This window comes from Nanorana parkeri, unplaced genomic scaffold (genome assembly GCF_000935625.1).
Source record: "Nanorana parkeri isolate BGI_ZX_2015 unplaced genomic scaffold, ASM93562v1 scaffold147, whole genome shotgun sequence".
Classification (NCBI taxonomy): Eukaryota; Metazoa; Chordata; class Amphibia; order Anura; family Dicroglossidae; genus Nanorana; species Nanorana parkeri.
The window spans coordinates 2,028,220-2,052,249 of NW_017306415.1; the positions used below are offsets into that span (position 1 = coordinate 2,028,220).

At 40.0% G+C, this 24,030-nt stretch overlaps 1 protein-coding gene across 1 annotated transcript; it reads right to left on the reverse strand.

Moving 5' to 3' along the window:
* Positions 1–8,681: 8,681 nt before the first annotated feature.
* LOC108785190 (NXPE family member 2-like) lies at positions 8,682–20,412 on the reverse strand. The gene is made up of 4 exons (XM_018554224.1): positions 19,725–20,412; positions 17,182–17,246; positions 12,370–12,585; positions 8,682–9,241 (listed from the first exon to the last, which is right to left on the reverse strand). The coding sequence occupies exons 1-4, from the start codon at positions 20,408–20,410 to the stop codon at positions 8,706–8,708; spliced, it is 1,503 nt and encodes a 500-aa protein (XP_018409726.1). The 5' UTR covers positions 20,411–20,412; the 3' UTR covers positions 8,682–8,705.
* Positions 20,413–24,030: the final 3,618 nt, after the last annotated feature.

Sequence of the window (24,030 nt, forward strand, 5' to 3'; positions counted from 1 at the left end):
TTTCTCAAACAATTCATCCCCACACAGCTACCTCCTCATGTATCACTTGCCCCTCCCTTTTAGATTGTAAGCCCTCAGGGGCAGGGCCCTCCTTACTATCTTGTCTTGAATTGTATTGTAATTGTAATGTCTTCCTTATATTGTAATACGCTGTGCAAACTGTTGGCGCTATATAAATCCTGTATAATAATAATGATAATAATAATATTAGATCACGTGGGATCCCCATCTCCTTATTATTTCTTGGCTTAGGAAAGGGACCTGCAATGTAGTTTCACCCCCGACAACTGTCAAAAATGTTCACATTGAGTCATAAACTGAGTATTGCCACAGTAGCTCAAGAGAACTTTAAAAGGTTGACACACTGTTACAGATGGAATGCTATTCCCCAGGGTATATTACCAGACTCCTCCAAATGCTGTTGGCCATGTGGCGTAAACAGGGGAACTATGTTGCACATTTAGTGGACATGCCCCATGGTATCTGCCTTCCGGTCACAGATCTTTGATATTTATGACCTGGTCACCAGCCTCCAAAGAAGTCTATGGCCAGAAATTGTCCTTCTTTCTCTAATCCCATTATCGGTCTCAGCAAACAAAAAGGGTCTTCCACATTTTTCCTTATAGTTTATTGAACTGACACAATGCGTAGAGGAGCCAACGGCCCATTTTCATGAGAGGTTTGAACAAAACACTTCTACCTGGAGTGTCTGGATCATTTTTACCAGCTCTCTCTGTTTTAATCTGGAGTGAGTATTATAGTTATCCTATTTACGGGCTTCTCCGTTTTCTTGGTTGGAGTTCACTTTTCGGCTTGCTTAACCCCTCCGATTTTCTCCTTCTACTGACTTGGGTCAGTAGATGTGGGTGGATGGTGGGTGGCGCTATGGCGGTGTGTCCAAATTGTTCTTTTCTATAGGTCCGGAGTCTACAGAATGGTAGATAGGTGAGATCCAGGTACAATGTGTGTACACCATCCCAGTGACACTGACAGTACACCTGGCTCCCACTAAGCCATCATTCCAATGACATTAACAGTGCCTGGAGGTGGAAGCCAGGTGCATTGTCATTGTCACTGGAATGGTGGACAAGTAAAAGCTAGGTGCTCACACTATCTCAGCGATACTAACACTGCCACTTATAGGCACTGTAAGTGTCACTGGAATGGCAGATAGGTGTGAGTATCTCTGGAAAGGTGTATGCATCTGGCTCCCACCTATCCACCATTCCAGTGGCACTGACAGTGCACCTGGCTGCCACATAGAGGCACTGCCAGTGGAATGGTGGATAGGTGGGAGCCATGTGCACACACCAACCATTTCAGTGACACTGAATGCATACACACATACATACATACATACATACATACAAACACTTATCCCTCTGGTGGAATGACTAGTCTCCAGTTCTCCAGGAAATCCTGGTGGTGGCAGCGGCATCCAACAATGCTGAGGGCACCTCTTCTTCTTCCGGCTCCCACCCACTGCTCCTCCTTCCAGTGCAGGGACAAAGTAATCTGGTGCCTAGGGAGAATATGTCAAACTGCGCCCCCCCCCCCAAGGATGGTCTGTGCCCTTGCCGAGGTCACTGGTTACACTATTTTCAATTGCACACCCTGTTTTTAGGGAGCAGGCCCCTTTTGAGCAGTCTTCTATCTCAAGCCCCTCACATGTGATCTCTCACTTACGTTCTTTTCTATTAGATGATTGATGACAGATCCAACCCTCCACCCATGCCAGGGTGCTAGGTGTCATCCTTGACTTGGACCTCACCTTTCTTCCCCACATCCAATCCCTATCCAAATCCTGTCATCTTCACCTTTGTAACATCTCCAAAATACACCCCTTCCTCACCAATGAAACTACAAAACTACTCATCCACTCACTTGTTATCTCTCGTCCCGACTATTGTAACTCCCTCCTCATTGGCCTTCCACTACACAGGCTACCCCCCCTTCAGTCTATAATGAATGCTGCTGCCAGACTTATCCACCTAACCAACTGCTCAGTATCTGCAACCCCCCTCTGCCAATCCATACACTGGCTTCCAATAGCCCCAAAGGATAAAATTCTAAATATTAACAACCACTTACAAAGCCATTCACAACTTAGCCCCAGGTTTAATCTCCAACCTTGTCTCTAAGTATCACCCTAACCGTCGCCTACACTCCTCCCAAGACCTCCTGCTTTCTAGCTCCCTTATCAACTCCTCCCATGCTCGCCTCCAGGACTTCTCTAGAGTCGCCCCATTCTGTGGAACTCTTTACCCCAACCTATCCGTCTATCTCTTACTACCTTTAAGCGATCCCTTAAGACTCATCTCTTCAGGGAAGCTTATCCGACCTCAACTTAACCACTGAATTATCACTTTCTCAAACAATTCATCCCCACACAGCTACCTCCTCATGTATCACTTGCCCCTCCCTTTTAGATTGTAAGCCCTCAGGGGCAGGGCCCTCCTTACTATCTTGTCTTGAATTGTATTGTAATTGTAATGTCTTCCTTATATTGTAATACGCTGTGCAAACTGTTGGCGCTATATAAATCCTGTATAATAATAATGATAATAATAATATTAGATCACGTGGGATCCCCATCTCCTTATTATTTCTTGGCTTAGGAAAGGGACCTGCAATGTAGTTTCACCCCCGACAACTGTCAAAAATGTTCACATTGAGTCATAAACTGAGTATTGCCACAGTAGCTCAAGAGAACTTTAAAAGGTTGACACACTGTTACAGATGGAATGCTATTCCCCAGGGTATATTACCAGACTCCTCCAAATGCTGTTGGCCATGTGGCGTAAACAGGGGAACTATGTTGCACATTTAGTGGACATGCCCCATGGTATCTGCCTTCCGGTCACAGATCTTTGATATTTATGACCTGGTCACCAGCCTCCAAAGAAGTCTATGGCCAGAAATTGTCCTTCTTTCTCTAATCCCATTATCGGTCTCAGCAAACAAAAAGGGTCTTCCACATTTTTCCTTATAGTTTATTGAACTGACACAATGCGTAGAGGAGCCAACGGCCCATTTTCATGAGAGGTTTGAACAAAACACTTCTACCTGGAGTGTCTGGATCATTTTTACCAGCTCTCTCTGTTTTAATCTGGAGTGAGTATTATAGTTATCCTATTTACGGGCTTCTCCGTTTTCTTGGTTGGAGTTCACTTTTCGGCTTGCTTAACCCCTCCGATTTTCTCCTTCTACTGACTTGGGTCAGTAGATGTGGGTGGATGGTGGGTGGCGCTATGGCGGTGTGTCCAAATTGTTCTTTTCTATAGGTCCGGAGTCTACAGAATGGTAGATAGGTGAGATCCAGGTACAATGTGTGTACACCATCCCAGTGACACTGACAGTACACCTGGCTCCCACTAAGCCATCATTCCAATGACATTAACAGTGCCTGGAGGTGGAAGCCAGGTGCATTGTCATTGTCACTGGAATGGTGGACAAGTAAAAGCTAGGTGCTCACACTATCTCAGCGATACTAACACTGCCACTTATAGGCACTGTAAGTGTCACTGGAATGGCAGATAGGTGTGAGTATCTCTGGAAAGGTGTATGCATCTGGCTCCCACCTATCCACCATTCCAGTGGCACTGACAGTGCACCTGGCTGCCACATAGAGGCACTGCCAGTGGAATGGTGGATAGGTGGGAGCCATGTGCACACACCAACCATTTCAGTGACACTGAATGCATACACACATACATACATACATACATACATACAAACACTTATCCCTCTGGTGGAATGACTAGTCTCCAGTTCTCCAGGAAATCCTGGTGGTGGCAGCGGCATCCAACAATGCTGAGGGCACCTCTTCTTCTTCCGGCTCCCACCCACTGCTCCTCCTTCCAGTGCAGGGACAAAGTAATCTGGTGCCTAGGGAGAATATGTCAAACTGCGCCCCCCCCCCCAAGCATTGGTGTCATTGGACGCAATAATAACCCCTAACACTGGTGTCACTAGATGCAATAATAACCCCTAGCATTGATGTCATTGGGTGCAATGATAAACCCCAGCATTGGTGCCAGTGGACACAATAATAATGGAATAATAATGGAAGTGTGGGAAAGCATGATAAAATTGATTATCCTAGGGGGAGTGGCTTGGTATGGCATGCAGTAAGATGCACCTTGTGAGAGCTCTGCTCGTATCCTGCACATCATCCTGCTGGGTTTCCTGCAGCAATATCAGCCTTTTTACCTGTACCCCCTGGACTCTCCTACTGCCAGTTACCCATTCACCTGACATGTCTTCACCAAAACGGACCTTCAAAGTTACCGCTAGACTTAAAAAGTTCCAGTACCAGGATGAAGCTTAGAGCAAAGAAAGATCTCTCTGCTCCAATTCCTCGGCCCCCACAAGGACTCCCCGAGTGCTGGTCAAATGGGTGCATTTTAACCTTAGAACATAGTGATATCCAAACAGACCGCACTCCAAAGAGTTCCAATACTTCAGGCTTTTATTAAAACTTACAGCAAATTATTAAAAAAGTGTATGAACTGATCAACACTAGTACCGCAAACCCCCAACTATCCAGAACCTCTTATGCGTTTCCCCCATAGGCTTATTCATAGAGGTGGCTGATACAAACCAGTACCTCACTTACATGTGTTAAAAAAAACTCCACCCTACACAGATGCAGGAAGAACCACTCAATGATTGATTGGTTAACTGCAAACTTGTCCATGTGAATAGATAGAGCATAAGGAAACTACTGATCCCATCTGTGTTCAACATAGAGGTCTATTCACTAAGCTGCCGTAAGGCAGCCGAGTGAAAGACCGACCTGAAGTGAAGTGAGCCGAACGCTGTTCGGCTATTCACTTCAGGCTGCCACAAGAGAAGCCTGGTACGGCTGATTTCACCCGTATATCGTCTGAAATCAGCAGTACATCGGGTGGCTTCACGTGGCTTCGGGGCGGCCGAACATGCTCCATAAAATGCAAATGAAATATGCTATGTTCTATCCAGCAAGGCTGCGTGTTAATGACTGTGAAGGTTCTCATTTATCCAGGTCATGGTATATCTGTAAAAAATAAGTCAAGGCAACTGGACTTGCTGTATTTTTCTTGAAGACATTTCACTGGTCATCCAACCAGCTTTCTCAATTAAGAATGACTTGTACAAAAATTATCTGGGAATAAATATGGTGAATGTTGTTCCAAATCACATAATATGTTAGTCACAACCAGGTGTTAATTGAATTTGCATAATTTGAGCTAGGTGTTAATAATCTGCCCAGAGAAAGGTGTTAAAACAGCATTATATGTGGCAGACAAGAGATGTCTCGGTCTATTGCTGGGCTTAAAGCAGACAGGGATGTAATGTTTTTTAAAAACCTTTCTGAGTTTCTCAGACACCCCAGCTACATATGGAATGACCAAATTCTTCCGTTTTTCATGCTTTTTACCCTCACTGGTACTTTTGGCATTCTTTCCTCTTCTTTCTGTTTTGACAAAAGTCCAGTCTGGATACCCGCAAGTTTTAAGGCCCCCCTGAGGTGTTTGAATTCCTTTGTCTTGGCCTCTGTTCTGGTGGGAATTTTGTCTGCCCAGTGGTGTAGAGTCCTGATGACTCCCAGTTTGTGGTCTAGAGGGTGGTGGGGGTCATAAAACATCACATCCCTGTCTGTTTTAAACTGGTTGGTTGACCAGTGAAAAGTCTTTATGAAAAATACAGCAAGTCCAGTTGCTTTGACTTATTTTTTTACAGTTACTTCCCAATGCTTATTAAAATTTCTGACAATGTCATCAAAGACCTCAAGCAACTCCAATTTCCCATGCATCCAAGCCACCATACTATATACTGCCGGAATACATACCTAAAAGCTTGGAGGAAATCCAACTCTGAATCCTGCGAATATAAATGCATGTAAAAGTAAAAGTTGACTGTTATAGACAGATTCTATTTCTTAGGTTTTGTTTTATAAATATGATGCCTGAACATTTAAGACTTCTTAGCTCATACCCAGACAAATAATAAGGTTATTTCCAAAGCCATTTTCTGCTTATCCCTTCTTAAACGGAAACAGCTAAAATCACAGTTGAAACACATAGGGGGGAATTTATCAAAACTGGAGCAGACAAAATCTGGAGCAGATTTGAACTGCAAGCAATCAGCTTCTCTGTCCCATTTTCAAATCTTATCTGAGCAAACTGAAGATAGATGCTGATTGGTTGCCATCGGCAACTGCTCCAGATTCTGTCTGCTCCAGTTTTGATAAATTCCACCCATAGTGTGCAGCCACCCACCTCTAAACAGGAGTGACTCTTTAAATTTATCTTTTAAGGGCTGTAGTCAGCCTAAACGGAATTGATGGTTGTGTGTGGGTGGAAGTCTTGTATCTCTAGGCCTGCTGTCTAGGTAGAGCAAACATGTGCTATTGAAATAAGGCCTAGGTCTGGGGCCTAAGCTGCCCCAGCCTTGCTGGAGGGATCTTCCCAAGAGGAGTGGAGTTTGATCCTAGGAACATTCACCAAGGAAGGACTCTAGCTGGAGGTGCCTGTTAAGCCAGAGGTGGGTTGGATCTTACAGAAAACTGGTGTCTCACCTTAGAGAAAGCTGCATTGGTTATCACAGCCAAGTGTCTATAATCTTTGGATGCTGATTTGGCTTAAAGGTGCTGTTACCTGTATGTTTTACTAGAGTCTTCCATGTCCCTAGGGGTGTCCTGTGCCCTGACCCTCTTTCCCCGAGTTTAGGGTGGCAAATGAACTCTAAGATTTGATTCTAAATTGACTGACATCTGTTCACAACTTTACTATGCATCAAAGACTCTACAATGAGGTGAAATATCAGCCTTCCTGACCTCTGGGGGTCCTTTATTGTCTTTAGGGAGTAAGGGGGTGCTACAGATGCATATTTTACTACTTTACCTGCCAATAGATTTATTATTCTGGTCAGACCTCAGTTAAGGTCTATAGCACAATGGGCCACACATTGAGCCCTACCAGCACCAGTGGACTTTGTTGTTGGAACTGCTGACTGTTATTTTCCAGCACAAACCACAAGATCTAATAATTTCCAGGGCTTGTTAACCTGCTATATAGAGCTCAGTTGCAGCACAATAGAACACAATGTTTTGGCATTATGTTTAAAGGGGACATGCAATGAGGTCATCTGGTTGGATCAGATTTGATAACTTATAATAGTGATCTTCTGGCAGCTGTTATCTGTTGGTGCAGAGGAGGGCTAAACTAGGACTCACAAGACCAGATCTGGTTGGTTAAGTTTAGAAAATGATAAATAAATCAATAAAATAAATAACCCATCCTTACATTAATCTTCAAGAGATATGTCTTCAGTTCAAAGAAGATGGTTTGGATGACATTTCATTTTACTGTGTGAGTTGTCAAGTGCTCTTTTAAGTGAACACAATGTTATTCATGATTTTAATGTTTGAAAATCTGTAAATGTGTTGCATTCATGCTCATGTATGTCTGTGTACACCCAACTTGATTTTCATGTTGCACTAACAATCTGCACAAGCAAATATTTTTTTCCTAGGACTCATCATGATGTAATTTCACAAAGTGAAAGTGCTCCTCTAAATCAAATCTAAATCACTTTATCAGTTTGTCACACAGCCAATCAGGAAAGGAACTGGAGGAGAGAATGTTGAAAAGGGAGAAAAGCAACTCTTGATCTTTGTCATTGTGTCATATAGCCAATTAAGGAAGGAGTTCAGAACTTCTTAAAAATCATAAATTTTAGAAGAAAATCTGTTTGCCCAAAATAAAAGGTAGAAAACTTTAAATACTTTATTGCTAGCATTTTAATAAATAGTAATAGCAAGTTTACAAAAACTAAGCTATTGTGTGGACCTCCAGACATGTTTGGGTCCGAACTTTAGTACCTCTGTAAGTTGACCACTATAGAGAGACCACTTTTTTTGCTATAACAACTAAAGCACAGTTAATTTACTTTCTCTACTCCCCCTCCCTTCAGAACTTTATGAGGATGATTTACGAAAGGAGCAGAGAATCTTCAATAAACATTGTATGAATATTAATTTCATTTATCCAAGCATACAAAAACCAAAATTCCTCTTTACCTAGTTCATCTCCACATTTTATTTATTTCAGGTATTTATATAGCGCCGACAATTTATGCAGCACTTTACATAGTTGCACATTCACATCAGTCCCTGCCCTTAAGGAGCTTACAATCCAAGGTTCCTATCTCACATACAAGGGCCAACTTAGAGAGGAGCCAATTAACCTACCGGCATGTTTTTGGAGTGTGGGAGGAAACCAGAGTACCCAGAGGAAACCCACGCAAACACAGGCAGAACATGTACACTCTTTGCAAATGGCTGGGATTTGAACGGGGGAACCAGGGCTGCAAAGGCAGAAGCGCTAACCACTACGCCACTGTGCTGCCCACATGATTGGATGCCTGAAGTAAATATTCACATAATTTATTGTGTGAAGATTCTCAACTGATTTAGTAAATCAACGCAAATGTGTTTCCTATGGAAATCATGTTCTGTGTGGATGGAGAAATTACAAACAAGCTGCTAGACAAGACTTAAGCAAGTATGTGTAGCATACCCATTACACATTTTCAAATGTAATTTTTGTTTCTCAGCTCCCTTCATTCTAAGAAGGCTTTGTTAAATCTGTGATCATCAGCTATGTACAACAGGTTTAAGTGAATGTAATGTGAATGTCATAATGTATTCCTATAGTTGGCTAACAAATGTAGGTCATGAACATTTTAACTTCATTCCTAATTATTGTTTCTGGAGGGTGAATTTCATTTGAGTCAAATGCATTGGTTATATCCCATCCATTGACAAAACCAACATTGAGGTCAGTAAACATTTTTTCCATTATGGAATAATGAACAGAAGCATGAAAATCACTCATGGTTTCAAAGTTTTCTTTCATTGCGCTTGTATTCTCAGTCTTAATAATAACTTTGGTTTGTGGACTTCTAAGAAAGAGGCGTTCAATAGAACATCGTATATTAAGGAGCCGTCTAATAAAGTAATATATAGGGTATGATCTAAAATGTACCCCTATATTTAGTGCAATCACAGTACGCTGATCACCTCCAATTAGGTCAATTTCTCGTGCAATAGTGCGCTCCTCCTTCCAGGACTGATATGAGCCACTAATAAATGGAAAGGTGTGCCTTTTCCATGTTATCTTCATATTCCTTTTCAGGTCCAGACCTAAAATCTGACTTGCCCAATTGTCTTCATAAAGCTGGAACCGTATCAATGCTAAAATAAAAAAAATAAATAATGTGAATTGACAGTATTCAAATTAGAAAAAATAGGTTTCCTCTCTATGTCTTATATTAACTTTTCAAAGAGCCTAAATGATGACCATAAAAAAAAGAAATATAACATTTAAAGTTGCCTAGTTAGACTCTGAAACGTCTGCTTTTTTAAGTCACACTGATTTTTTACTTTTTAATCTAAAGGTCTCCCAGATTCCTGAATAGCAATATAGCACTTCAACACATATAATATAAGTAATATATAAGTATATATGTAGCAAGCATATGTTCATTAAAATTGATCCATGTTTTGTAATAAGATACTATATTTATATCTATTGTCTCAGACAAATATACAGAACAGTGAAGCTTTGAGCAAGTATTTCTTTGTAATGGTCTGAAAGAAGTGGATAAAATCTGCAAAAAACATTGGAGGGGTCTATTCACGAAGCTCCCGAAGGATCTAGCCGTAGCTTTGGCCGATCCTTCGGCTAGCTTCGGCCCCAGGACCCCTTCGGTTCAGTAGAAAAAAATATATATATTTATTTTTTCTATTCTGACATCGCTCCGTGTCAGAATAAAGAGAAAAAAAAGAAACAGCAGTGTTTCTCTCCTGGGCGGCCGGGAGCGGGAGGCTCCCAGAGCGCCCGGGAGAGTTGTTTATTTTCGTGTTTTTTTGACGGCAGGAGAGCCGCCGGACAATAGGAAACTATTGGGCGGAGCTGGCTGTCACTGCTAGCTCCGCACAATCATCTTCTATTTACTTTCTTTTAACTTTTTTAACTATTTTTCTGTTCTGCTCGGTCCCTCTGTGGGACCGAGCAGAACAGCTGAGCCGAATGCCGCTCAGCGGCATTCAGCTATTCACTCACTGCTGTTCGGCATCTATAAGAATAGGCCAAACAGCAGTGAGTAGCCTGCCGGAGGTTGGATCGGCTGAGTCAAACTCCTTTTGCACTTCGGCTCAGCATGTTCGGCCAACCCGAAGCCATGCGAAGCAAGCCGATATACGGATGATTTCAGCCGATGTACGGCTGAAATCAGCCGTACCAGCCTGAAGTGACTAGCCGAACAGTGTTCGGCTCACTTCACTTCAGGTCGGTCATTCACTCGGCTGCCTATGGCAGCTTAGTGAATAGACCCCTGATTCTCTATGGGAATTATAAATGTATTATGCTGAATACCATTATGTTAGCCCCCCCAAATTATTATTTTTTATCTGAATGTATATCTATATGTTTTAAGTCTATTTTTAATTTAAATATTTTGTAATTTATAAAATGTGTTCCCTGTATATGTATTAATATATACTGTAGGTTTGTATCATAACATTTAACTGTAAATAAAACTTTTGTTAGGTTATGTTTCCAGAAACAATACAGCCTTATGAACATTACACAACCAGCAATCACTACTTATAGGTCATATTCTAAAAGTGGACCCAAATTCAGATTTGTTATTTATAGGGAACATCTACAAGTATTAACTGTACCTAGGCAGTGACCTTAAAATCTTCCCTTTGCCTTAAATTTCTCCTAAGATTTGCAGTGCACGTCCTATTATGTGAAAGTTCCTAGGCATTCCAGTTCCTTCAGCCTTATAGCTGTATGTCTGCAGTGTGAAGCTAAGGCACTTAGATAGTATTAGAAGATTTGGAGTGAGAGTTGGTGATATCACTATTGTGCTACTTACTGCGCTCTTTGCTGGAGGCTCTGGCATGAAAAAGCAAAGTCCTGCCATTTCCAAGATGGTACAAAACATGGAATTGTAAGTCATAGGGAAAAATTTGTTGCAGGGAGCCAACAGGCAAAATTGGTGACTAGTCCTATGCCCTCTTGCCATTTTTAAATTCCTGAATTCAGTTTCTCTTCAGGGTAAAAAGTAGCTCATTACTAGGGATGTGCTTGGTGTTTGAGTCAACCAGAATTTGGACCCAAAATGTGGTTACTCAGTTTGGAAGAGGACAAACAAATGAGATCATTCACCACCATGGCAACCAAAAGGTCCGATAATGGGGGTTTCCTAATGTGTCAGCCCCCTCCCTATAAAAGTTAGAGTTTCCGTCAGCTTATGTGTAGTAGATAGGCTATTTAAAAATTATTTTCTTTTTTTTTCACGTTTTTATTTTTTTTAGAAAAGTTTTATAGTTCTGGGCTTTAATTTTTTAGGGTTGGTATTTGGGGGATTATCATTTTAAGGTTTAATTTTTGAATTGAGAGAGGTACATTTTATCTTATATAATTTTGCAAGGGTCTTTTAATTTTTTTGGGGGTGAACAATATAACAAGACACATACAGTAGTAACTCCAATCCTGCTTCTGCTTTGTAGCTGAAGAGATTACATAACACTGGCTTAAAATTGGGTTAATGTTGTTTGACTCATGAATAGTAATACGAAAAACAGGCAAAGTTTTGGTTTCCTGCACATTCACTGAACCTGTCAGTAAGTTTTCGAATACCAAAAAAAGTGTGAAGATGTTTTTTTAATTAACCCTAAACCTGCATGTGAAGTTGCAGGTGCACCATTTAGAAACAGTGCCATGGATCTGTCACATACGGGCCACAGCAGCTGGCTTCTGTTTGTTAACAAAGTGCCTGGGGATCCTGGGAGTAAACTAAAATTTGTTTAGTTTCGTCTTGATTCGGATTTTGCATTATTCCTTTTTTCGGATTCAGGTCCGAAATGAAATTCGTTTCGGAATTCGGATTCGGACAAAATTTGGTAGCGGTAGTCCGGTCGAAATTTTGTTTTTGGACGAAATTTCGTTGCAGCAAAATGACATTAGAAAAGAAAAAAAATTGTATTTTTTTTTAAAGTCTGCAGAAGATGGGAAAAAAAGTTAACTGTGTTGTGTTTTTTTTTATGTGTTTTTATTTTTTTTTTAAATTACTTATTTTACCTGTTATGTACAGATCAAATGATGCTGGGACATGGCTGTCAACCCATCCTGGGGATTTTACCTGGTACAGAAACTGCAGATGGGAGGAGGACCAAGGTGTATGAGGTACACACTGAAGAGGTTTTTTAAGGCATACCTTGCATACTCGAGGCACACAAGTGGTTGACCTAATTTTATTATACCAGTTCCATCAAGGAAAAATAGCACTATTGTATAGTTTTAAACTTACTTTTTATGTGTTTCAGGAAATACCATATCCACATTTTTAGAGTTGAATCACCAAACAGGTAGATGAACTTTCCTTCCATGCATTTGCCCAGTTCTTCCAAATTGTCATATTTCAGCATACTGCATGCCTTTGGATACCATACATCATTCATGACATATCCACTGGGATATTCTAACTTCATTCCAATTGTGCATTTATCTTTCATAGCAGTAGAGCCTGGGAAAATGACAAATTGGATTTTTTGGTGTGCTACAAAATATGATTCTGATATGCAAATATGTTTATATAGACAGTACACAAACACAAACTGCAGGTTACCGATCATACTATGGATTATACCCATCTTCCTCTTTTGGAACCCTTAAAGCCTATTTCTACCTTTTGCGGCGCTATTTTATAAAAACATGGCAGCAATGTACACCGAGTGTACATGAAGCAGGCATATGCAGTTGGTATATATGAACACAGAAACTTAATTAATTTTTTTGTTAGGTTTCCTCTTCATATCCTCATGGAAATGGCTGCCCCTGTGCTGTGCAAGCAATCAGTGTAGATTACAACTGAGTTCTCAGTGAGCTCTCCACCCCCATGCATTAGTATTCATAGTGGCAGTAATCCCCCCTCCCCCCAGGCAGTGTATTCCAGCCTGTTTTACAATCCGAAAAAATCCAAGAAAATTTTTAAATTATAGGATTCAAGCATGATAAAAAGTGAAGAAAGCTTGCAATGGGAATCATTGTGCACAGATTTTCATAAATCAGTGCACATCTTTATTACCACAATAAACGCTAATCACTTACAAAGATCGAAATGGACTTTAAGGTTATGAAAAACTCAATAACTTTAGTTGTTTGCGCCCCTTTATTCTCTTAAAGTAGTATTAAAGGCTGGGCGTTTCACCTTAATGCATTCTCTACATTAAGGTAAAAAATGCCCAGTACCTGTTTGACTCCCCCGTCCCCCTCACACTTACCTGTCATCGCCACTTGTGACCGCCGCCACCAGTCCTCAAAGCGATCCTCTGTCTCAAACTTCTTGGTTGCAAGGGAGGATACTGAGGGCAGAGGAGCCATAGGCTCCTTCTGCTGTCATTCAAACTGTTGGGTGCTTAGCTGTTAGCGGCACCCTGCAGGGTGTGGGGGGGAGAGAGTATGCGGGGACCCACTAGAAAACGAGGAATTCAGAAATTTAATAAAAAAAAACAAAGATCTGCAAAAAAAAAATCCTCCCACTGATAAAAAAACAAAAACTAAAGCTTTACTATTACTTTAAGAATGCCTTCGAAAACACAGAAATTACCTGATGATCCTGCTAAAAATCTAGTGTTATTCCTGTATTCTGTGCAGTGTGTTGGTACTGAACACTCCCCCATGTTATAGAGAAGATGGGAAGTGTTCTGCAGTCCTAACAAATTTCCTGTCCTCAGGGCTGGATTTACTCTCTCTGCTGCCCCAAGGCCAGGTTCTGCAATGCACCCCCCCCCCCAAACCTCCGCCCAATGAAGAATGGCAACCAGATGGCAGGGGCGGCAGGGTTCACTTTAATTTCTTCATTTTCTTTATTTTATATCTTTTTAATTTTGTAGCAGAGGGTTGACAACTATAGATTAAATAATTCAACATGTAACAAGCATCTTATGTGTATGACCATCCATTCCATCTATCTAGGCAGCATCTACAGTAATAGCCAGATGTTTAAAGTGTATACAAACTAGGAAAGGGTGCTGGATTTAAATTGAAGTTTGTATGGAGTGTAAGTCCACCTCCATTAACTGTGATTTGAATAGGTCAAACAGTTCTTGTAAAGCTGGCCATACAGCTAAAGATTTTCTGCAGATTTTCCATGGTCAGATGGAAAAAGTGCAACAGATTTCTCCATCTATGCTAGACTGTGTGGATGGAGGAATCTCCCGCAGGGCCAAGCTTCAGCATCTTGTTAGTCGGCCCCGCTGGCTCTCAAAACACCTGAACAATGCCTGCATGCAATCAGATTGTTTAGGTATTTTGACAGCCAGCAGGGCAGACAAGCAAGATGCTGAAGCTTAGCCCAGTGGGAGATTCTTCCAGCCACACAGTTTAGCATAGATGGAGGAATCTGTTGCATGTTTTCCATCTGGCCATAACAAAAATCTGCAGAAAATCTAGGTGTATGGCCAACTTAAGGCTACTTTTAAAAAAAAATTGTGTGGTTCAGCAACAAGTTCTGTTTCTGTGGCTCCCCCTTTTTAGGGGGTTTTTCTTTGCTTTTCTTTTTTGTGTTTTAATTTTAGTTTGTATTCACAACCTTTTTTTCTTTTTAAGTGTACCAAATTAAAGAGAGTTTTGTTTTGCTTTTACTGTTTTTTTTTTTTTAATGAGAGTTTTATGGGGTCCCCCTTTCCAAATCATAGGTCTGGAAGAAATGCTAGGAGGGACCTCCGATGTAAAAAAAAAAAAAAAGCATAGGGTTCCCCCCAAAAGTCAGACCCTTAATCCAAGCACTGGCCTGGTAGGGTAGGAAAAGGGGGTATGAGCAAGCGCCCACCCCCCAAACCAGGCCACATGCCCTCAGCATTGGAAGGGTGCTTTTCCATGCCTCTTCCCCACAACCCTGGCCTCATGGTTGTGGGGGTCTACGGGCAGGGGGGTATCTGCATCTGGGTACCGCCTTTCATAAAGGTGTGTCTCCTTGTTACCCCTACTCATTCACCAAAGCGTCAAGTCAAAAGTAAATAAACAGATAACACCTTAGAAAAAAATCCTTTAAGTGAACAAAAAACAGAAACAAAAAAGTCCTTTATTGCAACCCCCCAAAAAAATCTGCAATCCATGGTCATCATTTTTATCCAGCAATGTAATCCAGCTTCAAACACGATTGTTTTGGGGGGAATTGTCAAAAACTTTGTTTTTTGTTCAAGGTGTTGTCTGTTTATTTACATTTTACTTAACGATGAATGATTAGGGGTAACGCATACCCCTTCACAAGGGGGGTGGCATCTGGTTCCCCCTTTATGAAAGCATGTGACCTGGTATTGGTGCAGGGAGGGGGGCGTTTGCTCGTTCCCCCCTTTCCTGCCAGGTCACTATTTGGATTAAGGGTCTGGTTTGGAAATTTAGGGGGACCGCACTTATTTTAAAATCAATTTAAAATTCCTACCAGGCTTAAAATGTCTGGTATGACTTTTGTGGGGAACTCCACGCATTTGTTTGTTTTTTTACATCAGTGGTCCCCCATTACTAAAGGGTCTGGTATGAATTGTCAGGGAACCCCACGCTTTTTTAAATCTTTCTTGTACAATTTGCGGGGAGTTAGTTGGCTTCGACCGTTCTCCCTGCTTTGGCTGTGCCGAGGTGAAGCATATGCATTCGGCTGCCTTTGGCTGCTGTACGGGTTATTGTAAATAGCGCATACAGTAGCCCTATGATGTGGCTAAACCGAAGGGTTCCTGCAGTCAAAGCGAGCCGAAGGGTTGGCCAAACATTCAGCTAAACCCTTTGGCAGCTTAGTGAATAACCCCCTAGATAAAAATTGTACTGGATTTGCTAAACAGAATCTCATCCTTTTTAATGTAAGGCAATTTTGGAGGAAGGGGTGGGCATATTTCAGCCACAAAAATTCAATTATACTGTAATTTTTAGGAGAGACTGTATACAAATTTTACATTTAATGCACAGAATTCCATCTATTTAAATAGGATTTAATTGCAGAGAGAAGTCATATTTCAGCCAAAAATATTAAATTAGACTGTTATTTTTCTGACACAAAAGTATATATACAGATTTGCTGCAAAGACACTTTTCATCTTTTTTTCTATCAAACTCTTTTTCATAGGTGGCAAGAGGCTGAGAGCAGGCAGACTGCATCTTTAATTACAAAAAAAAATAGATTATATTCTCTTTGTGGCAAAGGAGAAAAATACTGTACAAATTACCAGCATAGATTATTTTATGGGCCACAAAATACAGATGTTCAGAGAATACAGAGACTGGGAGGTTTCTATTAAGGAATCATTGTTAGGCCACACTTATTTGAAGTGACAACACTGCAGTGGTGGCGTTATTGCTGCCATGGTGTGCCTGCTAGTATTGCTTGAAGGCTCTGCCATCCAGACAGGACATTTCTGTTTGAGGATCCTGGGTGATGTCATTGATCATGATATATGACCATGTACAGTTAACAACTCCTTGCCGTTTCTTTTGCATTTTTAAACTACTACATTGTACTGTTCTGTAACACCACATGCAGCTTTAAGGCATCTTCCAAGCATGTTAATTAGTGGAATTGTGGATTTGTAATGTTTCCCTTTAAGCCACATTTTGAAAAAAAACATTTTAATAGGGATAACCAAACTGGGTTTGGTTTTGTTCACAGGCACTTTGGTGAATCCAAAACTTTACGCTGAACACTGACATCTGATAGAAGAAACTAGCTTTTTTTTTTTTTTTCTGGCCTTTTTCAAGGCTAATGGGCATTTTTTGGAAAAAGGGCATGCAAAGCTAATCACTGCTATGAGGGACATGTACCAATGTAAAATTTTGGAATTCACCAAAGTGCCTGTGAACAAAACCAAACCTGGTTTGCTTATCCCTACTGGAGATTTCTCATTCTCCTTGTGATTTGCAAAAGGCACATATGAAACACATTTGAGTTTTACTTTTGCAGAGATGGGAAAAGATAAGACATCATATGAAGTATCACTAAGGTATAGAATGTACAATTTTTATAAATTTACTATATGTTTCACTGAAGACGTCTGTCAAGGCTGAAAGATAAGCTTATTAACTTTCCATCACACCAACCAAAATAAAAACACGTTACAACAGAAAGACTTACTGTTGTTGCAGGATAACACATTGATAGCATCAAAGTCTTTTGGAATTTCAACTCTGATGTTAGACCTTTGAATCAACACCAAAAGTAAATGTTAGATCAATTAACCACAAAAGAATTAAAAAGTTGTATTTACACTAATTTGCATTCTATACTTTGAAAAATACTGTATATTTTCTTATTTATACGTGATCACTAGGCTTCTGGGACTCCTGAAACACTGAACATCATTGGAAGACATATGTATATTTCAGCTAAAGAAAATGTGTCTATCACACTGCAAAAAGAGTGATGCCATTAACATTTCTTATAAAGTTCTATCATGAGCCAGCCAACTGCTTGGGAGGGCTCTTGAAAAAGGTTTTGAGGCAGAATGCTGTGCCATTTACAGGAACATACTGATCCCTCCCACCAAACTCTTACAAAAGAACAAAGACCAGCAAAAAGACACAGTAATCACATTATGAAATTATTTAATTGAAAAAATTATAATTGAATCTTCATTGGTATGGGGAAGTGGGTCAAGGCAAGGGAAAGTATTAAATGCATACTATACACTTCAGCTTTAAAGTTTAACACAAATTAACACTATTTTTATGTTAGATTTGTCAGGTTTTTATTGTTGTATGCCTCTGTTCAAAGAGTTACCTTCACTTCCTGTTCTGATAAGAGTGATATCACCAGATGGGAAATAGGGCAAATCTGCAACTGGGACACAGACATCAGTACCAGTGTGTTAGGGTTTCTAGCCTTTCTCTAATGAACAAAAAGTGTTTTTAATGCGATCTGTGTCCTTGTTGGAGATATCCCCGCAGTGTCCTTGTGATAATGTTTATATTTATATATATATACAGTAGAACTGTAACAGAAGCTCCTGCTAAAAAAATCTTCTTCACTAACATATTGTTCAGATATTGAAGCACTCTCAAAAATAATTAATGGCTGGCCTCCCTTTTTTGGCCACCCAGGCTGTATGCCCATTTTATTGTTGTTACCTTTAATAAGGCCAGATAAAATGACAAGGCTTGCCCCTGATAGACTTTAATAGTGTACAACCCTATGTTCTATGTTCATGGACATCCTGCTAGGATGTCCATGTACATAGCCAACTCCACATAAGGTATTGGTTTTGTTCAAAACCAATTGTTTTGGTAGCCACTTGAGAATGCTTAGAGAAGTGCACTATTGGAAATAGTAGTGAAGGATTCTTACTTATCCATCTAAGCATTTATGTCCGACTCTCTCTGTATCTGTAATATCTGAACAATACAATCCTTTAAGGGCTCATTTACACACCATTTCATGGCCACATGCCACTGAAATCAGCATATTTCTGTGGCGGGTTCAGCTAGGTGTTTTCTATTAGCTGTGCAACAGGAAGTATGCACAGCCATGAATGGCTATGTGAAAGAGCTCTAAAGGCATTTTTTTCTGCAGACTTAAAAAAGCAATTGGAGTGCTTTGTACACAAAGCCACGGCATGTCAAACTCAGTGACCAGTTACAACCAACCAGTGCTCAGCTTATATTACTGTGCCAACTTTTAGTACTTAAAAGATGAATCCTAAGAGTTACTGCCTATGCATTTAGGTATATTCCCTAAATTATATATCTAGCTAAAATGTTTCTTTAGTTTTGGATTAGGGAAGGGTTAAAACCCCGTAAGTTTTTTGTGTGTCTCTGTTACATTGGGAAAATTGAACTTCATTTTCCTGTTCACGAGACATGACAGAAAGTAAAATGAAATCTCTATAAATTGAGGAGATTTCCCCTGTTAGACAGTTATCTCACTGGAAAAAAACATTGCTATGATTTCCCTTTACTTTCTGTCTCAGTACAAATGGTTGTCAAAATGAGCAGAGAAGATAAACCTATGTAGCAGGAATGCAAGCTGCAATAAAAACTTCAATAGTTAGAGTAGTGAAGTGCTGGACTCCAAGATAGGTAAGAAAAAAAATCAATTAAAAAGAATTGTATTCAGATACTTCTATGATGCCTCAAAAAAACCTTGATGGGTCTCTCAGGATATCCACTTTGTGTTGAATCAAAGAAATGGAGCTAAACAATGAATATCAGTCCATCTTTGATGCTTTATTTGTCATAAAATATTTAACACAACAGTAGCAAACATGTTTTGGGGCTTATGTGGAATTATCCCTTCATTAGGGTTAAAATCATAACTGTTATGATAAATATATATAATTATTATTATTATTATATTAAATATAAAATACTTTTGTATGGAATTCATACATTACTAGCAGTTTCTACATATATATAAACAAACTTTGTTCACTTTACATTTTAGCCCTGATGAAGGTGGTCTTCCATACAATCCCCAAAATGCATTGGGTAATATACTCTTAAGTAATCTTTTGTTGTGACCTAAAGAATTACATCTAGACTGATATTGAGGGCTTTACATTCTCCTTCTTTCATTCTTTAAAAGCAATAAAAACTTGACAGGGTTTTAATCCTTCCCTACGCTATCCAATAATAAAAACAATTAGCTGAACATAAACCAGTATGAATGCATAATTGACTTACTTGTTAAACAAACTATACTCGAACTCAGTGAAAAATGTCTTCTCATACCTTCTCCAGCTCTTCACATGTGTAAGCGATTCACAGCTAAAATTCTGAGGTTTGACACAGTAAAAATATTCTTCATCTCGCTCGTCTTTATATTCACAAAGCTCTTGCGTTTTCATGCGTTCAAATCCACATTCTACCTCTTGTACTTCTTGATGTTTGGTATATTTACCCATATGGTCTACATATCCATGCCATTTGTTTCTGAAGTTCCAAAGAGCTGATGATCCTTCACTAGGATGCATTAGAAATATAGAGATATTTACTTTACCTTCCCAGAACAAAGTAAAATGGACATGATAAGTCCCATTATAAAAGTCCTCAATTTTACCAGAAGATGCTGCTCCAAGCTCTGATGTAAACATTCTTGCTCTTAAAAAGTCCCCTCCATATGTCTTCTGATTTCTTTGGTAATCAAACATTTCAACTTCTACGATTAAATGATCTCCAACACAATAGCTGCTCTTTGGATTTCTTAGGAAAACATTGCTGTCTTTAGCACTGGTTGCTTTTGCTTTGATTGTAATATTATTTTTAGGGATTGTCTGATCTATTCGATTTAAAATGTTTTTTATTTCCAGTTGAAGTTTTGATGTCTGTGCCACTGTCCCATCTGATAATATATAAGAGGCATCTTGCATCCAACACTTAAATGAAATGGAAGAAAAATATTTGAACCAGAGTTTATCAGTATCTATGTTTCTTTATACTTTGTAATTCTTATAAATATTGTGTCACTAATCATTGCTCAGGAAACGAACATTTAAACAGGAGATTGGGCAGCACCAGGATAGGCAACAGCAAGCACAAAAGATTATTGCTTTTGAGGAGGACCAAGCATCATTTATTTCAATTCAGCCTTAAAAAAATAAGATGGTAACAAAGTAATTGGGAATGCTTCTTCAGCCTTATAAAAAGTGTGCTACTAATCAATCAGAAATCTAACTTTTGTAAAAGCACCATGAGTAGGTACAATTGTCAAACAATTTGGAGGGTGTCACAATAGCCCCTGAACTTTTTATCTCAGAAATCTAGAAAGATTGGTGTTTAGGAAGGTCTCCATCATATCCCACACTTAATACTGGGCAATTCTCTTATGCCGTTTTGTAGTTTTCCTTAGTGAGCTAGCTGCCATGACACACTGCCATGTGTGTGGCTTTTCTACATAGGTCCTAAGAAGCAATTTTCAAGCCTCCAGGGGGGTAGCAATTGGCCCTAGATTGTTTAAGAGTTGTTATGCTTTAAAAGTGGAAGTTCTGCCAATAATAGATACAAGATGCCAGCATGGTAAGCCAGAAAATTCTCCAGTGTGTCTGTTCAAAACTAGTTTTAAGTGTATCTAAACCCAAAAACAAAAATGTTATATATTGTACCTTACCAGTCTTTAGATGTGGTGGCTTAATTGGTTTTCATTTTTCCTACTTTTTTCCCTCTATTTTGACTTGGGGATCAAGCCAGTTATACATTTCGTATCCTAGGGTGACAACACTCACTCAAAACAGGTAAAGTTCGGTTTGCTGAACCCAGGAGAACGTTTTCTAACATAGAACGTAGAGCAGAACCCCACTGAAGTCAATGAGAGTTGTATCTTGTTTTTTTCTATCCTTTTTCCTGGCCAGTTTGCAAGCTTTGGTTAAATAAATGTCATGCGTAGCTGGGCACACCATGGGAACATGTACCAATACAAAAAATTCAGCGCGGAAGAGGGCCTTTTAATGCATCTTAAGGGAAACATTAAAAATAAATACTTTAAATAACATGCTTTAGTAATACCTTAACCCCTTCATGACAGGAGACGTAAAGTGTACATCCTGGGACTTTGTGCCTATATGACTGGCCATGTACACTGTATGTGATGAGTTATATCAGGCTTTGTAATGCTGGTAACAGATGATTCTCAGCAGTTACCAGTCATTAATGAATGCCTCAGTATTGAGGCATTCATTAATGAAATAATTAAGCTTTTTGTAAAAGCTTCTTCCTTTCATTAATGAAAGAATGAAGCCCTTACATGCAAATACAGGACCACAATTTGCGATCCCGTATTTGACAGCTGAAAATAGCAGAGAGGTAGCAGTGACTCACCTCTCTGCTATTTGTTTTGAGAGCCCGATGTTTAGATACATTTCACTAAAAAGATACAATGTATATCTTTTGAGTGAAATGTATCAGTTCTGATCGTCTAGGCACGATCAAAGAGCTTTTAGTGAGATCTGAATCTGACTAAAGTCAGGATCAGTCTCTAAGGTTATTATTAGCTGTTCCTACGTTCGGAGCAGCCTACTAATTAAAAATGGTTTAAAAAGGTTTAATGGTTTAAAAATGGTTTAAAAAGTTAATTTTTCAAGCAGTCATAGTTGTCACAATATCCGGAAATCCGTGCCGGATTTTCGCTTTGCTCCCTGTTTCTGGGCTGTCAGCCTATGGTGTCTCACAAGGCTGCAGCCAATCTGCTCTCCTTCTCCCCTATTTAGGACTTCCTCACTTGTTGCTCTTGGTGCGAGCAACAAGTCTTATGCCTTGTGTCTCTGACTACCTCTGGGATCCTATTCCCTGCGCTTGCTATTGGATCCCTGTGCCTTTTGGCTTCCCTCTACCAGCTGGTATCCCTGTTTGGCGTTATCCCCTGCTTTGCTCCTTGCACCCCTACTATAGTATTTCAGTGGTTCCTTTAGTATATTGTTGCAGGCCTTACAGGGCTGCGATCAGACAGATGGATGCACACAGCTTGTCTCCTGGGTATACAGCACATCCATCTTTCAGCAGCAGTCTCGAGGCTCTGGAATGACTCCTCCCTAGGGCCTCTCATTTCTCTCCAATCACAGTGAGTGGCGGCAAATCTGACGGTGGCACTCAGCACCAATCAGTGTGAGACGGATACTCGGATGCACAGGGATCACTGCAGGAAACTGAGGGGCACGTACACCCCATGCCACCACCTGCCCCTCTGAGGGGGACAATTTCAGACCTGAACTGCCTGTGGAGGTGGAGAGATGCTGCCCAGAGGGGTCTGTCTGATCCTCAGGGTAGGAGACTCGCTGATTTCACACCAGGAATGCCAGCACCAGGATGTCCCCTCACCCTGCCCGTGTCTGGCCCTGGACAGCCACTGCACCTGCCACTTCAACTGCACCCTATCTGGTCTCTGGAGGAAATGCCACTGGTAGTGCTTCGACAAAGACACTGAGGAACTGATTCTAAAAGGTAGAAGGTCCATATATAGTGAATATTGCATTTACTTTCTTTGAGACACTGGAGGTTCACCTACAGTGTGTATTGGAATTTGTTGTCCTCCAGACATTTTTCTTTTTTTTTACAGTACGGGGGCGCTTCGGATTCTCTCTACCTACAGGCTACTGACAAGTAAATCCGACCCTACACAACCCCTACACCCCCCTTGTGATGCCACTAATTGAACTCCCCAAAGTCAACTTTCAAATACAGTATTTTCAATAATGTCTACTGTAATAGAGTTACCATCCTAAAAAAGTGGTTACATTAATGTAGAGGAATATACAATTTGGTCAGGCTTTCTAAATATGTTAGCTTTATATTTCTCAATGCCGTAAAGAGACCACTAAGCCACTCATTTCATTCTTTGCACCATATAAGCTTATATGCTAGAATTATTATACAGTTACATAGCTCTAACATATTTTTCAGTATTGAACAGAGAACAATTAGCCAGTCACATCAGTCTCTGCATAAAATGAACTTACACTCTAATGTCCCGCTATAGTCACACACTACTATTAATAATTTACATTTATATAGCTCTGACATATTCCACAGTGCTGTACAGATAACACTGAGCCACTCATTTCATTCTTTGCACCAGAGGAGCCTACACTTTAATATCTCAACACAGTCACCTGCTATTAATATGTTACAGTTATATAGCTCTGACATAGTTTGCAGTACTGTACAGAGAACAGTGCACCAGTCACATCAGTCTATTGCCCCAACAGAGTCACACATAATAATAATTATTATTATTATCAAAAAACTTTATTTATAGCATTTACATATTCTGCAGAGCTGAATAGAACACTGAGCCTTTTACGTCAGTTTCTGCAACAGAGGAGTTTACACTCTAATATCCTACCACAGTCACACACTTTTTTATTATTATCATTTATATTATATTATTTATTTTACATTAATATAGCTCTCATATATTCTTCAGTGTCAGAAGGAAAGGGAGAATGAGAGGGAAGATGAGGGAGGAAGAGAGAGAAAAGGAGAAAAAGACTGCAAGAAT